The sequence below is a fragment of the Salmo salar genome, chromosome 05 (assembly GCF_965601325.2).
Source record: "Salmo salar chromosome 05, fSalSal1, whole genome shotgun sequence".
NCBI lineage: Eukaryota > Metazoa > Chordata > Actinopteri > Salmoniformes > Salmonidae > Salmo > Salmo salar.
The window spans coordinates 23,167,501-23,184,597 of record NC_138295.1 but is presented as its reverse complement, the minus strand read 5'-3'; the positions used below and the strand labels follow the sequence as shown (position 1 = coordinate 23,184,597).

The 17,097-nt window shown below is 41.4% G+C and overlaps 2 protein-coding genes and 1 non-coding gene across 4 annotated transcripts; 1 reads left to right on the top strand and 2 right to left on the bottom strand.

The window, feature by feature from the left end:
* Nucleotides 1-2,039: 2,039 nt before the first annotated feature.
* Nucleotides 2,040-9,792, top strand: gla (galactosidase, alpha). Of its 2 annotated transcripts, none has more exons than XM_045717709.2 (7): nucleotides 2,040-2,317; nucleotides 3,019-3,193; nucleotides 3,774-3,948; nucleotides 4,104-4,195; nucleotides 4,372-4,533; nucleotides 4,796-4,993; nucleotides 6,141-6,507. In XM_045717709.2, exons 1-7 carry the CDS (start codon nucleotides 2,157-2,159, stop codon nucleotides 6,291-6,293), a joined length of 1,116 nt encoding a protein of 371 aa, XP_045573665.1. In that variant the 5' UTR covers nucleotides 2,040-2,156; the 3' UTR covers nucleotides 6,294-6,507. The 2 variants fall into 2 exon arrangements, with proteins under 2 accessions (XP_045573665.1, NP_001167136.1); NM_001173665.1 differs by lacking the exon at nucleotides 6,141-6,507 and adding an exon at nucleotides 9,027-9,792 and having other exon boundaries at nucleotides 2,095-2,317.
* A 1,346-nt stretch (nucleotides 9,793-11,138) lies between these two features.
* LOC106604455 (large ribosomal subunit protein eL42) lies at nucleotides 11,139-16,059 on the bottom strand. Its single transcript, XM_014199087.3, has 5 exons — nucleotides 15,961-16,059; nucleotides 14,602-14,707; nucleotides 14,429-14,496; nucleotides 12,097-12,219; nucleotides 11,139-11,222 (listed from the first exon to the last, which is right to left on the bottom strand). Exons 1-5 carry the CDS (start codon nucleotides 16,027-16,029, stop codon nucleotides 11,202-11,204), a joined length of 387 nt encoding a protein of 128 aa, XP_014054562.1. The 5' UTR covers nucleotides 16,030-16,059; the 3' UTR covers nucleotides 11,139-11,201.
* On the bottom strand, nucleotides 12,561-12,697 carry LOC123743264 (small nucleolar RNA SNORA9). Its single transcript, XR_006770072.1, has one exon. It is a non-coding gene; the product is annotated as a small nucleolar RNA SNORA9 (small nucleolar RNA).
* Nucleotides 16,060-17,097: the final 1,038 nt, after the last annotated feature.

Below are 17,097 nucleotides of genomic sequence, written 5' to 3'. Positions count from 1 at the left end.
TGTTCAGGGCTGAAATACACACCCTTAACATTTGCACAAAGGTCAGGTTTTGTGTTCATTTTATGATGCTCGCTTTCTAGACCCATGACAGCACAGCGACAGGGATTATTATGATAGTCGGGTTATGTCATCTCAATAATTCTACCTTGCTTGTTTACAGTGTAGGCTGGATGTTCACTAGCCCAATAATGGACTAAAGAAACCTAGCGTCACTCCTTATAGTCCAAGGACCTTACATGTTCTGTTTAAAGGCAAATTGGCTCTGGAAGCCAGAACAGTCAAATTCTCCATCTAAATGTGAATTGATTCTCAAATGCAGTACGGTTCTAGAAATGTAAGTTCATACCACATAAAAATAAATTCACAAATGCAAAATACACACTTACTGTAGACTGTTTTAACCAGTTTTAACACAGTTAAAAGTATTGTGCCGAAAATCTCCCCCCTGCCAGAATTGTCCCCCCACCCCCTGATCTTAGTAGCAGAGAGCATTTATGTCTGCAGTTTTCGTTTGGCTATTTGTTTCAGTGTATTAGTCTATAAATAAATCTCTTTGCCAAAATTTGTCATCTCTCCCATGTCTTATTCGACTAGTAGTTGTTCTGAAATGTTTATTGCTTGCCTACATTTGACTCCCTCCTCTGTTTAATATAACACACATAAATTCATTATTCATTTCGGTTGCCTATCCTGACGTGAAGTTTGTTCTATAGAAAGTATTTGACTCTGATGTGTGCCACAGAAAGTATTTGACTCTAGTGACAAAATTTAAGAAATTAGAAGGGGGGGAGGATTTCGGCAAGGCCATTTTCTTGCCACGAATTCTGTCAGGAGGAGATTTTCGGCACAACACCGGCTCCAGGTATAAGTGGTCGCTTAGGGCCCCAAGCCTCCTTTTTTTTGGGGGGGGGGGCGACTCAGTCGGGGTCTCAACTGTCTGTTGACAGTTAACATAGTAGAATACACAAGTTGGAAGTTTAAAATTTGGTTGTGCATCAACAATTTTTGTATTTTTATGTCAGTCTCTGACAGTCACTCAATTAGCCATGTCAGCTAACAATTTTCAGATTGGTAAATTAGTCTAGCCAGCTATCTAAACTTGTAGTTACCATGGCAGAACAACTACCAGGCACGCAGGGCATATGTAGAAATGCAGGAAATTAGCTTTAAAATGGAAAAAAATTAACTCCACCCCTGGGCAAAATAAGTAGAATTGCATGAAATTTGTTATAAAACTGCAACATTTTCTCCTCACCCCATGGAAAATGTGTAGAGTTGTAGGAAATTAATTGCAGGAAAATTAACCTCTGTTCTCTTGGCCCTCCCACCACTACAGGAGGGCAGCTCCCGCTCAGTCCAGTCCAAGCTCTTCTCTGTCCTGGCACCCCAATGATGGAACCAGCTTCCCCCTGATGCTAGGACAGTAGAGTCCAGGCCTATCTTCTGAAACCCCACCTCTTCAAAGAGTATCTTAAATAATCCCACCGCAGTCCCCCAATAATAAAATAAATAAATATTGAACTAACACTGTTCAATATACTGTATACAGTATATGCCTTTTGTGAATTAACACTCGCACTTGACTTTTTTCCCCCTTACTAGCTCTGACTTTGCTGATAGCTACTTTATTGAGGAAAACTGTACTCACTATAACTGTGTTATGTGGTTGTTTCACCTAGCGATTTAAGATGAATGCACTAACTGTAAGTCGCTCTGGATAAGAGCTTCTGCTAAATGACTAAAATGTGAAAAGTGCATTTTTCTCTTTGCCATCAAGAGGGGTGCCACTAAAATGTGTTGCCCGCTTAGGGCCCAAAAGAAGCCGGACCTGTAGCCCATTATTTTTCAAACCTAGCAAAAGGGATTATGAAGTTATGGCCAGGTGCACATCACAAGTTACAGAAGAAGAAAAAAAGAATTACAATCCATGTCATCAAGCAAACACTTGACACAGGTGCGCTTCCTTGTTTATATCCAGACACGGGTGCAACGTGATTGGCTAGTTTCCAGCGCACCATGATATTACTGGTCCATGTTGCTGTCAATCTTCCAGTAAGGCGGGCCCGGTTTGTGTCACTATCAGGAAATAGATGTGCTTTCAATTCACACATTGTTGATGAAGATTATTCGTTAGTCAACTGAAACCAATAACTAAAATGTCTGCTGTAGTTCTGGTGCTATTTACAATCGGTGCTTTTATCAGTCCAGTTCGATCTCTGGACAATGGTCTCGCGCTCAAGCCTACAATGGGTTGGCTGCATTGGGAGAGATTCATGTGCAATGTCGACTGTGACACGGACCCCAATAATTGCATCAGGTATGACATCTGGCTTCACCCTCAACTCTACACGTACATTTAAATGTTCCAGACTCAATCAAACATTGAAGACAAGGGAAACAACTGACCGGATGGGTATAATTGTGTGGCACGTTCCAACAGGAATCTGTTCCAAACACTTCGTAAAGTAACGTTCGATGGATGCCAACAAACAAATGCATACAAAGTAGCATGATCAATCCACCTAGCTAACTAGCTGCCGAATAGGCATCAACTCACCACGTAGCTTTTTCTTAATGTTTGTCCATAGGCTACCAGAGTGAGGACAGACATTTTTCGGAATAAACGTTGGGAGTGAAAAACTTAATTTAAATAGCCCACGCCCTACCCGGTATCTTATTCTGCCGCTATACAACTCTGTATGCGTTGTTTGTTGGCAGCCTTGTTATTTACGACGTTTCTGCAACAGATTCCTGTTGGAATGTTCCACAAATTATACCCACCAAATTGACACCACTAAACTAGCTTAGACCATTTTGATGACGGCTCAGTTCAAACTCATAGCAGGAAGTAGAGTAACTGTAGGCGGTAACATGAATGTTAGTGGGATGGTTCTACATTCATCAGGTATAAATGGCCTCACACGTTCACTGTTACTTCATTGACACATTGAAGCATAGTTAATATGACAATATGAACTGGCTAATAGTTTCCTCTGTCCCTGATCTCTGTGCTGCTAGTGAGAATCTCTACATGCAGATGGCAGATGTGATGGTGACGGAAGGCTGGAAGGAGGCTGGCTACGAGTATGTCTGCATCGATGACTGTTGGCCCAGCCACCAACGTGACGCCAAGGGACGCCTTCAGGCAGACCCGAAGCGGTTCCCCAGAGGCATCAAGAAACTGGCCGACTATGTGAGTGTATAGGCTACAGAGAGGTCGTGCTCATTAGGGCACACATTTAGAAAAACGTTTTGCAATGGAAAATTAAAACAATTTATTTTTGGCCCATTTTATTTGGTTTTGTGTCTACTGAACATGAACCAGTTGTTGAGGGACAACTTATATTATCCACATACAGTTGGTGCACTGCTTATGTCAGCTCCAACTCCAATGTTTTCTAGTTCCCAGTGCTTGTCTATCACACACTCTGTCACTTTAACACAACAAACAGAAACATGTCCTTCCTCGAGTGATAACCTACCCAATGGGACTGTAAGGTTATGTGTTTTACTAATTAGATCATCCACCTTGCTAAGAGTGACACATAACTATGAGCAAACAGAAAGGGAATATTGCTGTTACCATGGTGCTAAACTACCAAAGGTTTCAAAACCCTCTGAAGAGCCATGAAAATGTGGTTTAGTAATACAACATCACCATCTACTGGTTTCAACTGTAAGGGTCCACTTTGTTCATGGATTTTGGCCTACAGGACAAACCTTTTCTAAAAGCCTATCTATTGTAAGATTGTTATTTGTGATTGGTTATACAGGTTCATTCCAAGGGTCTCAAGTTGGGGATCTATGCTGATTTGGGAACCTTTACATGTGGAGGCTTTCCAGGGAGCCTGGGATACTACGACATCGACGCTCAGACCTTTGCTGATTGGGGTGTGGATCTGCTCAAATTTGATGGGTGCTACATGAAGTGGACTTTACTGGGGGAAGGTGATTTATATATTAAATGTCATGCTACAAAACTACTAATTCAACAGCTCATAAGTCTCTTTCAGATGAAATTATGTTTCATGAATTGAATAGAGAATGATTGATTGGTTACACCCGAAAACCTATAATTACAGCTGTGTGTGACTTTTTCCCAGGTTACACAAACATGTCAATAGCACTGAACCAAACTGGGAGAAGTATCCTGTACTCCTGTGAGTGGCCACTGTATGAGTGGCCGTACCATCAGGTAAGAAAGAGCGAGGTGGTAAATGCCTTTATTCCTAGCATTCCTTCAGTTCGTTGGCTAATGAAAATGCTAAATATACCTGAAACTGAATTGATTTCATCTTAGTCAGGAGGATTCATTCATGATTAATTTTGCATTGATTAATGTGTCCCACCATGTCAATGATGTACTCACAGCCAGACTATGCTGCCATACGGAAGGCCTGTAACCACTGGCGCAACTTTGCGGATGTGTATGACTCCTGGGACAGTGTGAAGACCATCTTGGACTGGACTGCCGACCATCAGGACGTCATTGTCCCAGCGGCTGGGCCTGGGGGCTGGAATGACCCTGACATGGTACTGTGGCTGTTACTCTTTTCACTATGGATAAGGAGTTGGGGCCAATTCATCCCATTGTTTTCTATGGGGAATGTTTAAGTGAACTTCCTGAATTGACCCATCCAATCCTGCTACTCAGTTGATGGCATTCAGTAAAACTTGTCTGAGTAATGATTAATCATGAACTCTTCATCTTACTCACACCAGCTGTTCCTGCCATAAGCCATGTACTTTTTCTGAATAGTATGTCTGATTGACATTGACGGTGTTCCTTCCTCAGCTGGTGATTGGAAACTTTGGCCTGAGTCACACCCAACAGGAGTCTCAGATGGCATTGTGGGCCATCATGGCCGCCCCTCTGCTGATGTCCAATGACCTGAGAGACATCTGCCCCCGGTCCAAGCAGCTGCTGCAGAACACAAGGATCATCGCCATCAGTCAGGACCCACTGGGCAGGCAGGGCTATCGCACCGCCAAGGTAGTACACCTCTGCTCTGTTACTCACTGGGGATATTTCATGGTAATGCACAATGGAGAATAGCATTACCACCACACATAAAACAAACGGGGCATATGCAACTTCTGTTGTGCAGTACCAAATCCTACTTTAAATGTGACTACTCGGTGCTAATACAGTTCAATACAACACTGAACCAAAATAGAAACGCGACAGGTAAAGTGTTGGTTTCATGAGCTGAAATAAAAGATCCCAGAAATTGTCCATAAGCACAAAAAGCTTATTTGTCTAAAATGTTGTGCCCAAATATGTTTACATCCCTGTTAATGAGCATTTCTCCTTTGCCAAGATCCATCCACCTGACAGGTGTGGTATATCAGTAAGCTGATTAAACAACTATCATTACACAGGTGCACCTTGTGCAGGGGACAATAAAAGGCCACTCTAAAATGTGCAGTTGTGTCACACAACACAATGCCACAGATATCTAAAGTTTTGAGGGAGGCTGCATTTGGCTGACGACAGGAATGTCCACCAGAGCTGTTGCCAGAGAATTGCATGTTGATTTTCCTACCATAAGCCTCCTCCAACATAGTTTTAGAGAATTTGGCAGTACATCCAACCGGCCTCACAACCGCATACCATGTGTAACCACACCAGCCCAGGACCTCCACATCCGGCTTCTTCACCTGGGAGATCGTCTGAGACCAGCCACCCGGACAGCCGATGAAACTGGGTTTTCACAAACAAAGAATCTCTGCACAAACTGTCAAACAGTCTCAGGGTAGCTCATCTGTGTGCTCGTCGTCCTCACCAAGGTCTTGACCTGACTGCAGTTCGGCCTCTTAAGCGACTATGTGGACAAATGCTCACCTTCGATGGCCACTGGCACGCTGGAGTAGTGTGCTCTTCATGGATTCATCTCTGTTTCAACTGTACTGAGCAGATGGCAGACAGCGTGTATGGTGTTGTGTGGGAGAGCAGTTTGCTGATGTCAATGTTGTGAACAGAGTGCCCCATGGTGGCGGTGGGGTTATAGTATGGGCAGGCATAAGCTACCGACAATGAACACAATTGCATTTTATCGATGGCAATTTTAATGCATAGAGAAACTGTAATGAGAACCATTGTCGTGTCATTCATCCGCTGCCATCACCTCATGTTTCAGCATAATGTACAGCCCCATGTTGCAAGGCTTTGTACACAACTCCTAGAAGCTGAAAATGGCCTGTGTACGACAGCGTGTTCCAGTTTCCAACATTATCCAGCAACTTCACACAGCAGTGGGACAATATTCCACAGGCCACAATCAACAGCCTGATCAACTCTATGTGAAGGAGATGTCGCGCTGCATGAGGCAAATGGTGGTCACACCAGATACTGACTGTTTTTTTTGTTTTTTTTAAGGGTATTTGTGACCAACCGATGCATATTTGTATTCCCAGTTGTGAAATCCATAGAGTGGGGCCCAATTTATTTCAATGGACTGGTTTCCTTTATATGAATTGTAACACAGTAAAAGCTTTGAAATTGTTGCATGTTGTTTTTTTTTATATTTTTGTTTAGTGTAATAATGGTCAGATACCCTTATGCAGCTACACTATTACAGGGCCTAATCAAAGTCAAAAAGCCTGAAACTCCAAAGAAATGACATCTAACATCATGCATTCACTATAAATTGCCAACTCTGAAACCATATGGCGTTCATCTGTAGCCACATAAAATATTTACTTTCCCCCAATGATCAACACCGCCGATAAAACCTAAACACCTATAGACGGGTTGGTTGTTTAGCAACACAACGATCACGTGGCGAACTATGGGGCAATACAGAGGGGGTTGGCTTTGACTGTTGACATGTAAACTATATTAAGTCTGTTCATTGACAACTTAAATACATTTGCACAATTAGTACTTGTGTCTCAAATACATCGTTAGTTGTTTAGCTAGCGAGTTTTTGCTATATTAGCATAGATATGACATCGATTCGCTGCATGGTCAACCAACCAACCCATCCTGAGACCCTTCTGAGTGATCTGTGTATATACCCCACCTACTGGCCATATGCAAGACTGATCATTTGTAAGCAGGTAAAGTGAAATGTAGAAGTTACATGTCGTGGCTCTGTAGCTTATGTTGTGGTAGTTCCATGTGGCTCTGTAGTTTGTTGCGGTAGTTACATGTCGTGGCTCTGTAGTTTGCGGTAGTTACATGTCGTGGCTCTGTAGCTTATGTTGCGGTAGTTACAGTTGAAGTGGTAAGTTTACATACACTTAGGTTGGCGTCCTTAACTCATTTTTCAACCACTCCACAAATTTCTTGATAACGAACTATAGTTTTGGCAAGTCGGTTAGGACATCTACTTTGTGCATGACAAGTAATTTTTCCAACAATTGTTTAGACAGATTATTTCACTTATAAATCACTATCACAATTCCAGTGGGTCAGAAGTTTACATACACTAAGTTGACTGTGCCTTTAAACAGCTTGGAAAATTCCAGAAAATTATGTCATGGCTTTAGAAGACTCTGATAGGCTAATTGACATCATTTGAGTCAATTGGAGGTGTACCTGTGGCTGTATTTCAAGGCCTACCTTCAAACTCAGTGACTCTTTGCTTGACATCATGGGAAAAATCAAAAGAAATCAGCCAAGACCTCCACAAGTCTGGTTCATCCTTGGGAGCAATTTCCAAACGCCCGAAGGTACCACGTTCATCTGTACAAACAATAGTATGCAAGTATAAACACCATGGGACCACGCATCCATCATACCGCTCAGAAAGGAGACGTTCTGTCTCCTAGAGATGAATGTACTTTGGTGCGAAAAACTGCAAATCGAACCCAGAACTACAGCAAAGATGCTGGAGGAAACGGGTACAAAAGTATCTATATCCACAATAAAACGAGTCCTGTAGCGACATAACCTGAAAGGCCGCTCAGCAAGGAAGAAGCCACTGCTCCAAAACCGCCATAAAAAAGCCAGTTTGCAACTGCACATGGGGACAAAGATCGTACTTTTTGGAGAAATGTCCTCTGGTCTGATGAAACAAAAATAGAACTGTTTGGTCATAATGACCATCGTTATGTTTGGAGGAAAAAAGGGGAGTCTTGCAAGCCAAAGAACACCATCCCAACCGTAAAGCACGAGGGTGGCACCATCATGTTGTGGGGATGCTTTGCTGCAGGAGGGACTGGTGCACTTCACAAAATAGATGGCATCATGAGGAGGAAAAATTGTGGATATATTGAAGCAACATCTCAAGAAATCAGTCAGGAAGTTCAAGCTTGGTCTCAAATGGGTCTTCCAAATGTACAATGACCCCAAGCATCGTTCCAAAGTTGTGGCAAAATAGCTTAAGGACAACGAAGTCAAGGTATTGGAGTGGCCATCACAAAGCCCTGACCTCAATCCTATAGAAAATGTGTGGGCAGAACTGAAAAAGCATGTCCGAGCAAGGAGGCCTACAAACCTGACTCAGTTACACCAGCTCTGTCAGGAGGAATGGGCCAAAATTCACCCAACTTATTGTGGGAAGCTTGTGGAAGGCTACCCGAAATGTTTGACCAAAGTTAAACAATTTAAAGGCAATGCTACCAAATACTAATTGAGTGTATGTAAACTTCTGACCCACTGGGACTGTGATGAAAGAAATAAAAGCTGAAATCATTCTCTCTACTATTATTCTGACATTTCACATTCTTAAAATAAAGTGGTGATCCTAACTGACTTATGACAGGGATTTTTACTAGGATTAAATGTAAGGAATTGTGGAAAAACTGAGTTTAAATGTACTCCGCATTGCGTCGTGCGTAAGAACAGCCCTTAGCCATGGTATATTGGCCATATATCACAAACCCCCAAGGTGCCTTATTGCTATTATAGACTGGTTACCAATGTAATTAGAGCAGTAAAAATAAATGTTTTGTCATACCCGTGGTTTGTCATACCCTGATATACCACGGCTTTCAGCCAATCAGCATTCAGGGTTCGAGCCACCCAGTTTATAATCTGAAATCAGGCTGTTGAAACTAACCTGACTGTTGTTTGACAGGTGGACAGTTTCGAGGTGTGGGAAAGACACCTGTCTGGTGGCCGGTTGGCTCTGGCAGTGATGAACAAGCAGGAGATCGGTGGTCCCCGAGGCTTCCCCCTCACCCTGGCCACGCTGCCTAGCTGGAAGATCTGCCACCCCCAGTGTAATGTCACCCAGGTCCTGCCCAGCTACAAGGAGCTGGGGGTCCAGACCCTCCTCAGTGAACTTGTGGTGGTGGTCAACCCTTCTGGTACAGCACTGCTGACTGTCACCCCCATTTAAGTGTGACTTCAACACCCAATGGCAATTATGGAAGGACATGCCCAACGTGAACAGTTCTTTAGTATGGTGTAGCTAGCAGACAAGCATATGGGCCCTGGCCCTCACCCAGCACTGATTGAAATGCACAGGATTTATGAGCACTTTAATTCACAGCAAGTTACATTGCTTATTATGATTATTCTAGATAGTGTGCTTATTTGCCAAAGAGCCATCTATATGCTCACCTTTGAATAGGTTATTTAGTTGGTGTGCTTCCCTTTATTGGAGGGATTTTTAATCTTTATTTTAAGTGTGGAATGTTAGTAATTGTCCATGTTTTGTATGCCAATTGTTCTGGTCACAAAAAGGAGATTTGCTGGATGGCAGACACCTGAATGTTAAGATATCAAAAATCAGTAGTACTGTAACCATTTTTCCTGATTTGAAATAACTGTTACTTTGGTACAATCATGTCTGGAAATGTTAACATTTAATTAAAGGGGCAATCTGGAATTCAAACAAACCAAAGCCATCAACCTCCCACTTTTTTGATAAACTTCAGGATGGGTCTGGAAAAACATTACCACTTAAATTTACGGTAACACTTCACAACCAGCGTTATCACATGGTCATAAAGCTGACATAACTTGTCAAAATGGGATCATAACATTATCATGACCCCATATTTACAGCTGTTGTGATGTTATTTTTATGGCTGGTTATGACACTTGCATAAGTGTCAAAACCCACATTTAATGTTTTTCCCTACCAAGAAGTCCTTCATAATTCTTTAGTCATGTTTTTTTTTCTTCATATTTTAAATAACTTGTAGAAAACACTGACCCTCCTGTGTAACTTTTTGATTTAGAAAATAATGCTTTTTGAAAGTGTATGACCATAATATATGCCCTTATGTCAAGAGGGCGTCTTGTCCTGCATTCATCCCAGTCATCAGCAAGTGTTGGCTGTCGGTGCATGTCTGTGGTCGATTTTAGAAAAGTATAGTAAACATACTGTTGACAAGTAGGCTATATGGTGTAATCGAATGTTTTGCCTTGTGTGGTAGGTGTCATAACCAGCCATAAAATAATGCAATGTCTCACAACAGGTCTAAATGTGTCAAACTTATGACCCTGGGTGTCAAGTGTTTCCAAATTTACACAGGCAAGGACTGACCATATCAAAATAGTTTTAAAGCTTTTCAATGCTGTCTTTGTGCTACCCTAGTTAGCATTGGCTGGCGAAACTACTGCGAACTTCCTTTAAACTACACAGGCAAAAATTGTATCCAGGTGTTCATCTGACTCTGGTTAAGTAGAACGGCTTTAATCCCAAAATCTCACTGTATCCCTTTAACCTCATTTTGGGTTATCACTTCAATATACGTACACACACTAGATATGGGACCCCAACATTGTAAAAATATTTTGGAAGCTATAGAAATGTATTTATAGATTTTTAAATGTGAGCTAAACAAAAATGTATAAACATTCCTTAAAGTATAATTTGATATTAATGTAAGCGTACAACAAATATACTTAAATACATGCAATTGTCCTTGAAATACTGTATTAGTCCATTCATTCCTATGGAGGACTGCCAATATGGCCAATCGGTGTCTTCAAAGCCTCTCAATGGCCAATACAGAGTGTCAGCATTCTAGGGTTTATATACATCATTCGGTTCTGATGGGGTGAGACTGTTGTACTAAGCCCATGAGGATATGATTCAGGGATGGTTATTCGCCAGTGTGTTTATACTGATGTACTGCAACATGCTTCAACCACTCTTGGAAAGGCCAATTACATCTTCATATCCACCAACCATAATTACCACCAAGCTACAGTTAAGGAGAGATGAGACATCTGGTACAATTTCAATACATTTATTGGAAAATAAATGACAAGTCCATCCAATAGATTGACCCACAGCCTAGAACTGGATGACCTGGCCCTGAAAGGAGACAATAAAAACAACGGTTATAAGGCAGCTCAGATATTCAACCAGCACATTGAAACTATTCACCTTTCCACAATGAAAAATACAAAACACCACTTCTGAATCCAATCACATCTTTCAATTTGACAACTTAACATTCATTAGGGCATATCTAAAATCCAAACAATTCAAGAGCCGCACACGTTTGGCCAGTGAGGGCCTTCAGACTGCTATTGTCAATTCCTCTCCAGGCTGTCTAATAACCCGAGTTGTGAGGAAGCATGCATTTGTGTAATTGACTAAATGTTCTATAGAGGAACGATTTAAAGTAGAAGAGCTCCGAGGTGTATCAAGGATAGTTGAACATTGTCAAACGTCATTTAGATGTCCAGAAACCATACACCCCTCAAATGCAACTCTGGACCGTGAAGCCAGTTCCACTACATTTTTACATTGTTCCCCTGGAACCAAGGATCGATTTAGACCTGAGACACCAGGTGGGTGCAATTAATGATCAGGCAGAGCATAAAAAACAGCAGGCTCTTGTAGGGTAAGAGTTGAATACCCCTGGTACAGTACATTCGGAAAGTACTCATACCCCTTGACTTTTTCCACTTTGTTACTTTACAGCCTTATTCTAAAATGTATTAGTTTCCCCCCCCTCATCAAGCTACACACAATACGCCATAATGACAAATAAAAAAAATTCTCACATTAAAGATAAACTGAAATATCACATTACCATAAGTAATCTTACTATCCAAATGCACTGTACATACACACATTGCTTTTAATGGCTGTGGAACAAATACACAACCCATCCCACATGCAGAATAAACATGGGCCAGGAACATCTGTGTTGCACTACTTGGCTAGAGTTTGTGCTTACCTTTCTCTTCTTGTCACCTCCCAGCTCAAAGTGCTTGCATCTCTTGATGGGCACCATTCTCTTGGCCCTGCAGTTGGGCTCCACACACTCCAGCCTCAACACAATCTTCTTTGTGGTCTTGGCCTGAGAAGAGAATACAATGTTACCACAGTCCAGGATCCATGCACACGTGACACAAGGCAGCGGCATTCTGATGATCTACCCCTCTCCTGAAGTGTGCTCTCGTTCACTGCCCTTCATGCATTAAATGGCTAGAGGAAGTTTCCACCCATTCCTTTCAAATCCATGAGGGGGCGTATGAGTGCAAAATTTGGGAAAAGGGTGGATAATCAGAGCATTGCCTGCGTTTCTCAATTTCAGAGCTCAAAATTCTACCCCCTTTCATTTTCTGGAGTGTAAAAAGACTGTCAATACTGTATTATATGTAGGTGCAGAAGTAAAGGAGAAATAGTGTTCATTAATCAAGTTGTCTGAGGTTTACCTATAACCTTGCCATGGAAGAGACACAGCAGGGCCTCAAACCATCTCAGTTCTCTCTAGCAGACACCTTAGGAAAGGACAAAGCCACTACAGGCCAAGCCTCGCTGACAATGGCCTGCACAAATAGTACACATTTGTAAGGTATATCAGTGGTTCAACTCCTTTCCTTGAGTAATCAACAGTACAAGTACAGTTGAAGTCGGAAGTTTACATACACCTTAGCCAAATACATTTAAACTCGGTTTTTCACCATTCCTGACATTTAAACCTAGTAAGAATTCAGTCTTAGGTCAGTTAGGATCCCCACTTTATTTTAAAAATGTGAAATGTCAGAGTAATAGTAGAGAGAGTGATTTATTTCAGCTTCCATCACATGCCCAGTGGGTCAGAAGTTTACATACACTCAATTAGTATTTGGTAGCATTGCCTTTAAATTATTTAACATGGGTCAAACGTTTCAGGTAGCCTTCCACAAGCTTCCCACAATAGGTTCTTCCCACACATTTTCTATAGGATTGAGGTCAGGGCTTTGTGATGGCTACTCCAATACCTTGACTTTGTTGTCCTTAAGCCATTTTGCCACAACTTTGGAAGTATGCTTGAGGTCATTGTCCATTTGGAAGACCCATTTGCGACCAAGCTTTAACTTCCTGATTGATGTCTTGAGATGTTGCTTCAATATATCCACAATTTTCCTCCTCATGATGCCATCTACTATGTGAAGTGCACCAGTCCCTCCTGCAGCAAAGCATCCCCACAACATGATGCTGCCACCCCCGTGCTTCACGGTTGGGATGGTGTTCTTTGGCTTGCAAGCCTCTCCCTTTTTCCTCCAAACATAACGATGGTGATTATGACCAAAGAGTTCTATTTTTGTTTCATCAGACCAGAGGACATTTCTCCAAAAAGTATGATATTTGTCCCCATGTGCAGTTGCAAACCGTAGTCTGGCTTTTTTATGCCGACTTTGGAGCAGTAGCTACTTCCTTGCTGAGCGGCCTTTCAGGTTATGTCGATATAGGACTCATTTTACTGTGGATATAGATACTTTTTTAACTGTTTCCTCCAACATCTTCACTTGGTCCTTTGCTGCTGTTCTGGGATTGATTTTCACTTTTCGCAGGAAAGTACGTTAATCTCTAGGAGACAGAACACGTCTCCTTCCTGAGCGGTATGACGGCTACATGGTCCCATGGTGTTTATACTTGCGAACTATTGTTTGTACAGATGAATGTGGTACCTTCAGGCGTTTGGAAATTGCTCCCAAGGGTGAACCAAACTTGTGGAGGTCTACAAAAACCCTTTCCTGAGGTCTTGACTGATTTCTTTTGATTTCCCATGATGTCAAGCAAAGAGGTATTGAGTTTGAAAGTAGGCCTTGAAATAAATCCACAGGTACACCTCCAGTTGACTCAAATTATGTCAATTAGCCTATCAGAGGCTTCTAAAGCCATGACATAATTCTCTGGAATTTTCCAAGCTGTTTAAAGGTACAGTCAACTTAGTGTATGTAAACTTCTGACCCACTGGAATTGTGATACAGTGAATTATAAGTGAAATCTGTCTGTAAACAATTGTTGGAAAAATTACTTGTGTCATGCACAAAGTAGATGTCCTAACCGACTTGCCAAAACTATAGTTTGTTAACAAGAAATTTGTGAAGTGGTTGAAAAACGAGTTTTAATGACTCCAAGCTAAGTGTATGTAAACTTCCGACTTCAACTGTATGTTGCCCCAGACCCCCAGAACTACTTAACTGTACTGTTTGGGTTCCTCGATGATAGAAGTATACCACTGATATAAGGTACCTTTTGGTAACGTATCCAGTACACACACAGCTTTGCAAGCTTACCTTTTTGCGGAAAATAGGCTTGGTCTGTCCACCGTAACCGGACTGTTTTCTGTCATATCTCCTCTTACCTAAAACACAGATCGTACATCAATTATTTAACTTGTAACACCTAGCAGTCCACATACTACGTCTTATGTTCATCTGCCAATGCTCATTTTGAGACTGAAACTCACCCTGTGCGTAGAGGGAATCCTTTCCCTTCTTGTACTGGGTAACTTTGTGAAGCTGGTGTCTCTTGCACTTCTTGCAGTAGGTCCTGCGTGTCTTCGGCACATTCACCTGAATCACAGATTTAGAATGTACACTGACCAAGTGCTGCAGTCTGGTACATTTCAAGTACCTCTTCATTCAAATTGAGTCTCTTGGCTTCACAGCAAATATCCAGCATGGGGGTCAGGTCACTACCATTCAACCTAAGGGGCTACTAGCCGAGGAACACAACTCCCTTCGCATATCGAGGCGGAATTTGGATAACTCGTCATGCGATTTCCTTTCACCAACATTGAGTCACCAGCAGTCGATATGTGTAAAAATGTAAATTCTGAAAACACTTACCAGAACCTATATTTGTACTATACAACTGCGGTCCTTCCGCAGGTGCTGAAATCCATACTTTTAATTTAAAAAGTATTGAATACAAGCAGCATTTTCCTACATTATTTTATATACAGCACCAGAAAATCCGTTCTAAGTGATTTTAATTTTGGAAATCTGTTCCAAAGTATTCCCACACATAACAGAGACATACAGTATGTGATCGTATACAAATGTAAGCAAGGTTTGAAATTATTCTGTTTTATTATATCCGTTAAAGCTTCTTGCGGTCAATTTGCAGTTGACAAATTATTAGTAATTATGTTGTGGTCCTCTGACCATCCGCTCAAGAAATAAAATCGTCGCGCAGCTGAATTTAGTTGATGATCCCTGATACAAGAGGGAGGAGTTAGCTTAGCGTTTTTCCAGGTAGGTCAAGAGCCTTTTCACCATCTATGTGGCATTTTTGTTCCAACAACATGTACATACGTTTAGTGTTGTTGACTCAAAAAGTTGTATAATCAACTCTACCAACAATCCATTTGCCAAAGGCTTTGGTGTGAGCAGCTAGCTCTATCGTTGCACAACAGGATCTCCTTGATAGCACGCATCATTGGGCAGCACTACCTGGTAGTTATAATGCATTTGCTATGATTACAACTTTGAAAGGTATTTGGCAAGGATGAATTTATAAAATGTTAACACCAACTTCATTACATTGCGAAGAACACAGTAATAAGGGCAATTTCAATAAGAGACTGTCATTAATTAGCTAGGTAGTTAGCGATACAATCACCGTAGCGTAGCCATTCGCTCGAGTTTTGTATATAGGCAACTTTTGGGGGGAGATATACAGATAAAATCATTAATAATGGGATATACATGTCCCTAACCATTGCATTCACACATTGGGTACTTTGAAATGTAACAAGTGAATGTATAGTTTGAAGATTACAGTTGATATTTTTTTTAAGTCTATTAGTGATGGAGTTCCATACCATGGCGGCGACCCGATCCAGACGAAAAGAGGAAGGATGACGCCGGAAGCACTTTTTCATAAAGAACATTGGATACCAATGGGTCCTAATTTTGAACACTGCCACCTTGTGTTTGATTGTAGAATAGAACCAAGTTGACCACAGTGGTAGTAGTCCTACATTTACATTTTTACATTTTAGTCATTTAGCAGGCGCTCTTATCCAGAGCGACTTACAGTAGTGAATGCATACATTTCATTTCATGCATTATTTGAATTTATTTTTTGTACTGGCCCCCCGTGGGAATCGAACCCACAACCCTGGCGATGCTTTGTCCTTCAGTACAAAGCTTTAAAAATATCTATATTATATATATTAGTAAAATGACAAGGCTACTGTAAGAGTCAAATATACATTGCCTTTTGTATTTCAATCAATTACAATTTTTGATTGTTGGCTGTTAGGGACTTCTCATACTTTGATTCACTTTTCTCTGTCTGCAGTGACCTAATTGTCCTGCACGGATGTGATCAACTGACTATGACAGAGGCTTGAATACTGCACTTGCACCAAAGATTTTTTATAACTTAACCAAGATAGGCCACAGGTTGTTGTTTCCAATGGGACAAATGAGTCATGGTTGGCAGAGCCAAGCACTCGCTAGCAATATCCCATTGGCGCGTTCTAGTATGGATCTACATATTTCCGTTAGCGAACGCCTACTGTGAAATGCGCGTTTACAATAACTCAATTTGCGTTTGTGCTCCTAAACAGCTTGCTTTAAAAAAACATGTAAAAAACTATTTTGCAAAGGGTAAAGTCTATAATACATAGTCCACTCTGTTTATAACAGATTATAGTTTTTTGAAACAGAACTTTATTGAGATCAAATGTTTAATTGATGAGAATTTGCAGAATGTTGGCCAAAATCCACTGCCTGCCAGTGGGCTTCCTCTCACTACCATATTTGGCAGTGAGTGGAACCGCCAACTGGATGCTTCACGTTTATACATCCTGTGAAATATGTCTCATTGTACTATCTGTGCTAGCACCACCATGTTTGTATTCTTCAATGTTGCTAGAATTATCTAATGTATGCTACAGGAAGGCAACAGGCCTCGGCCTAACTATCCCTTTTTGATTGGATCCATTTGGGCA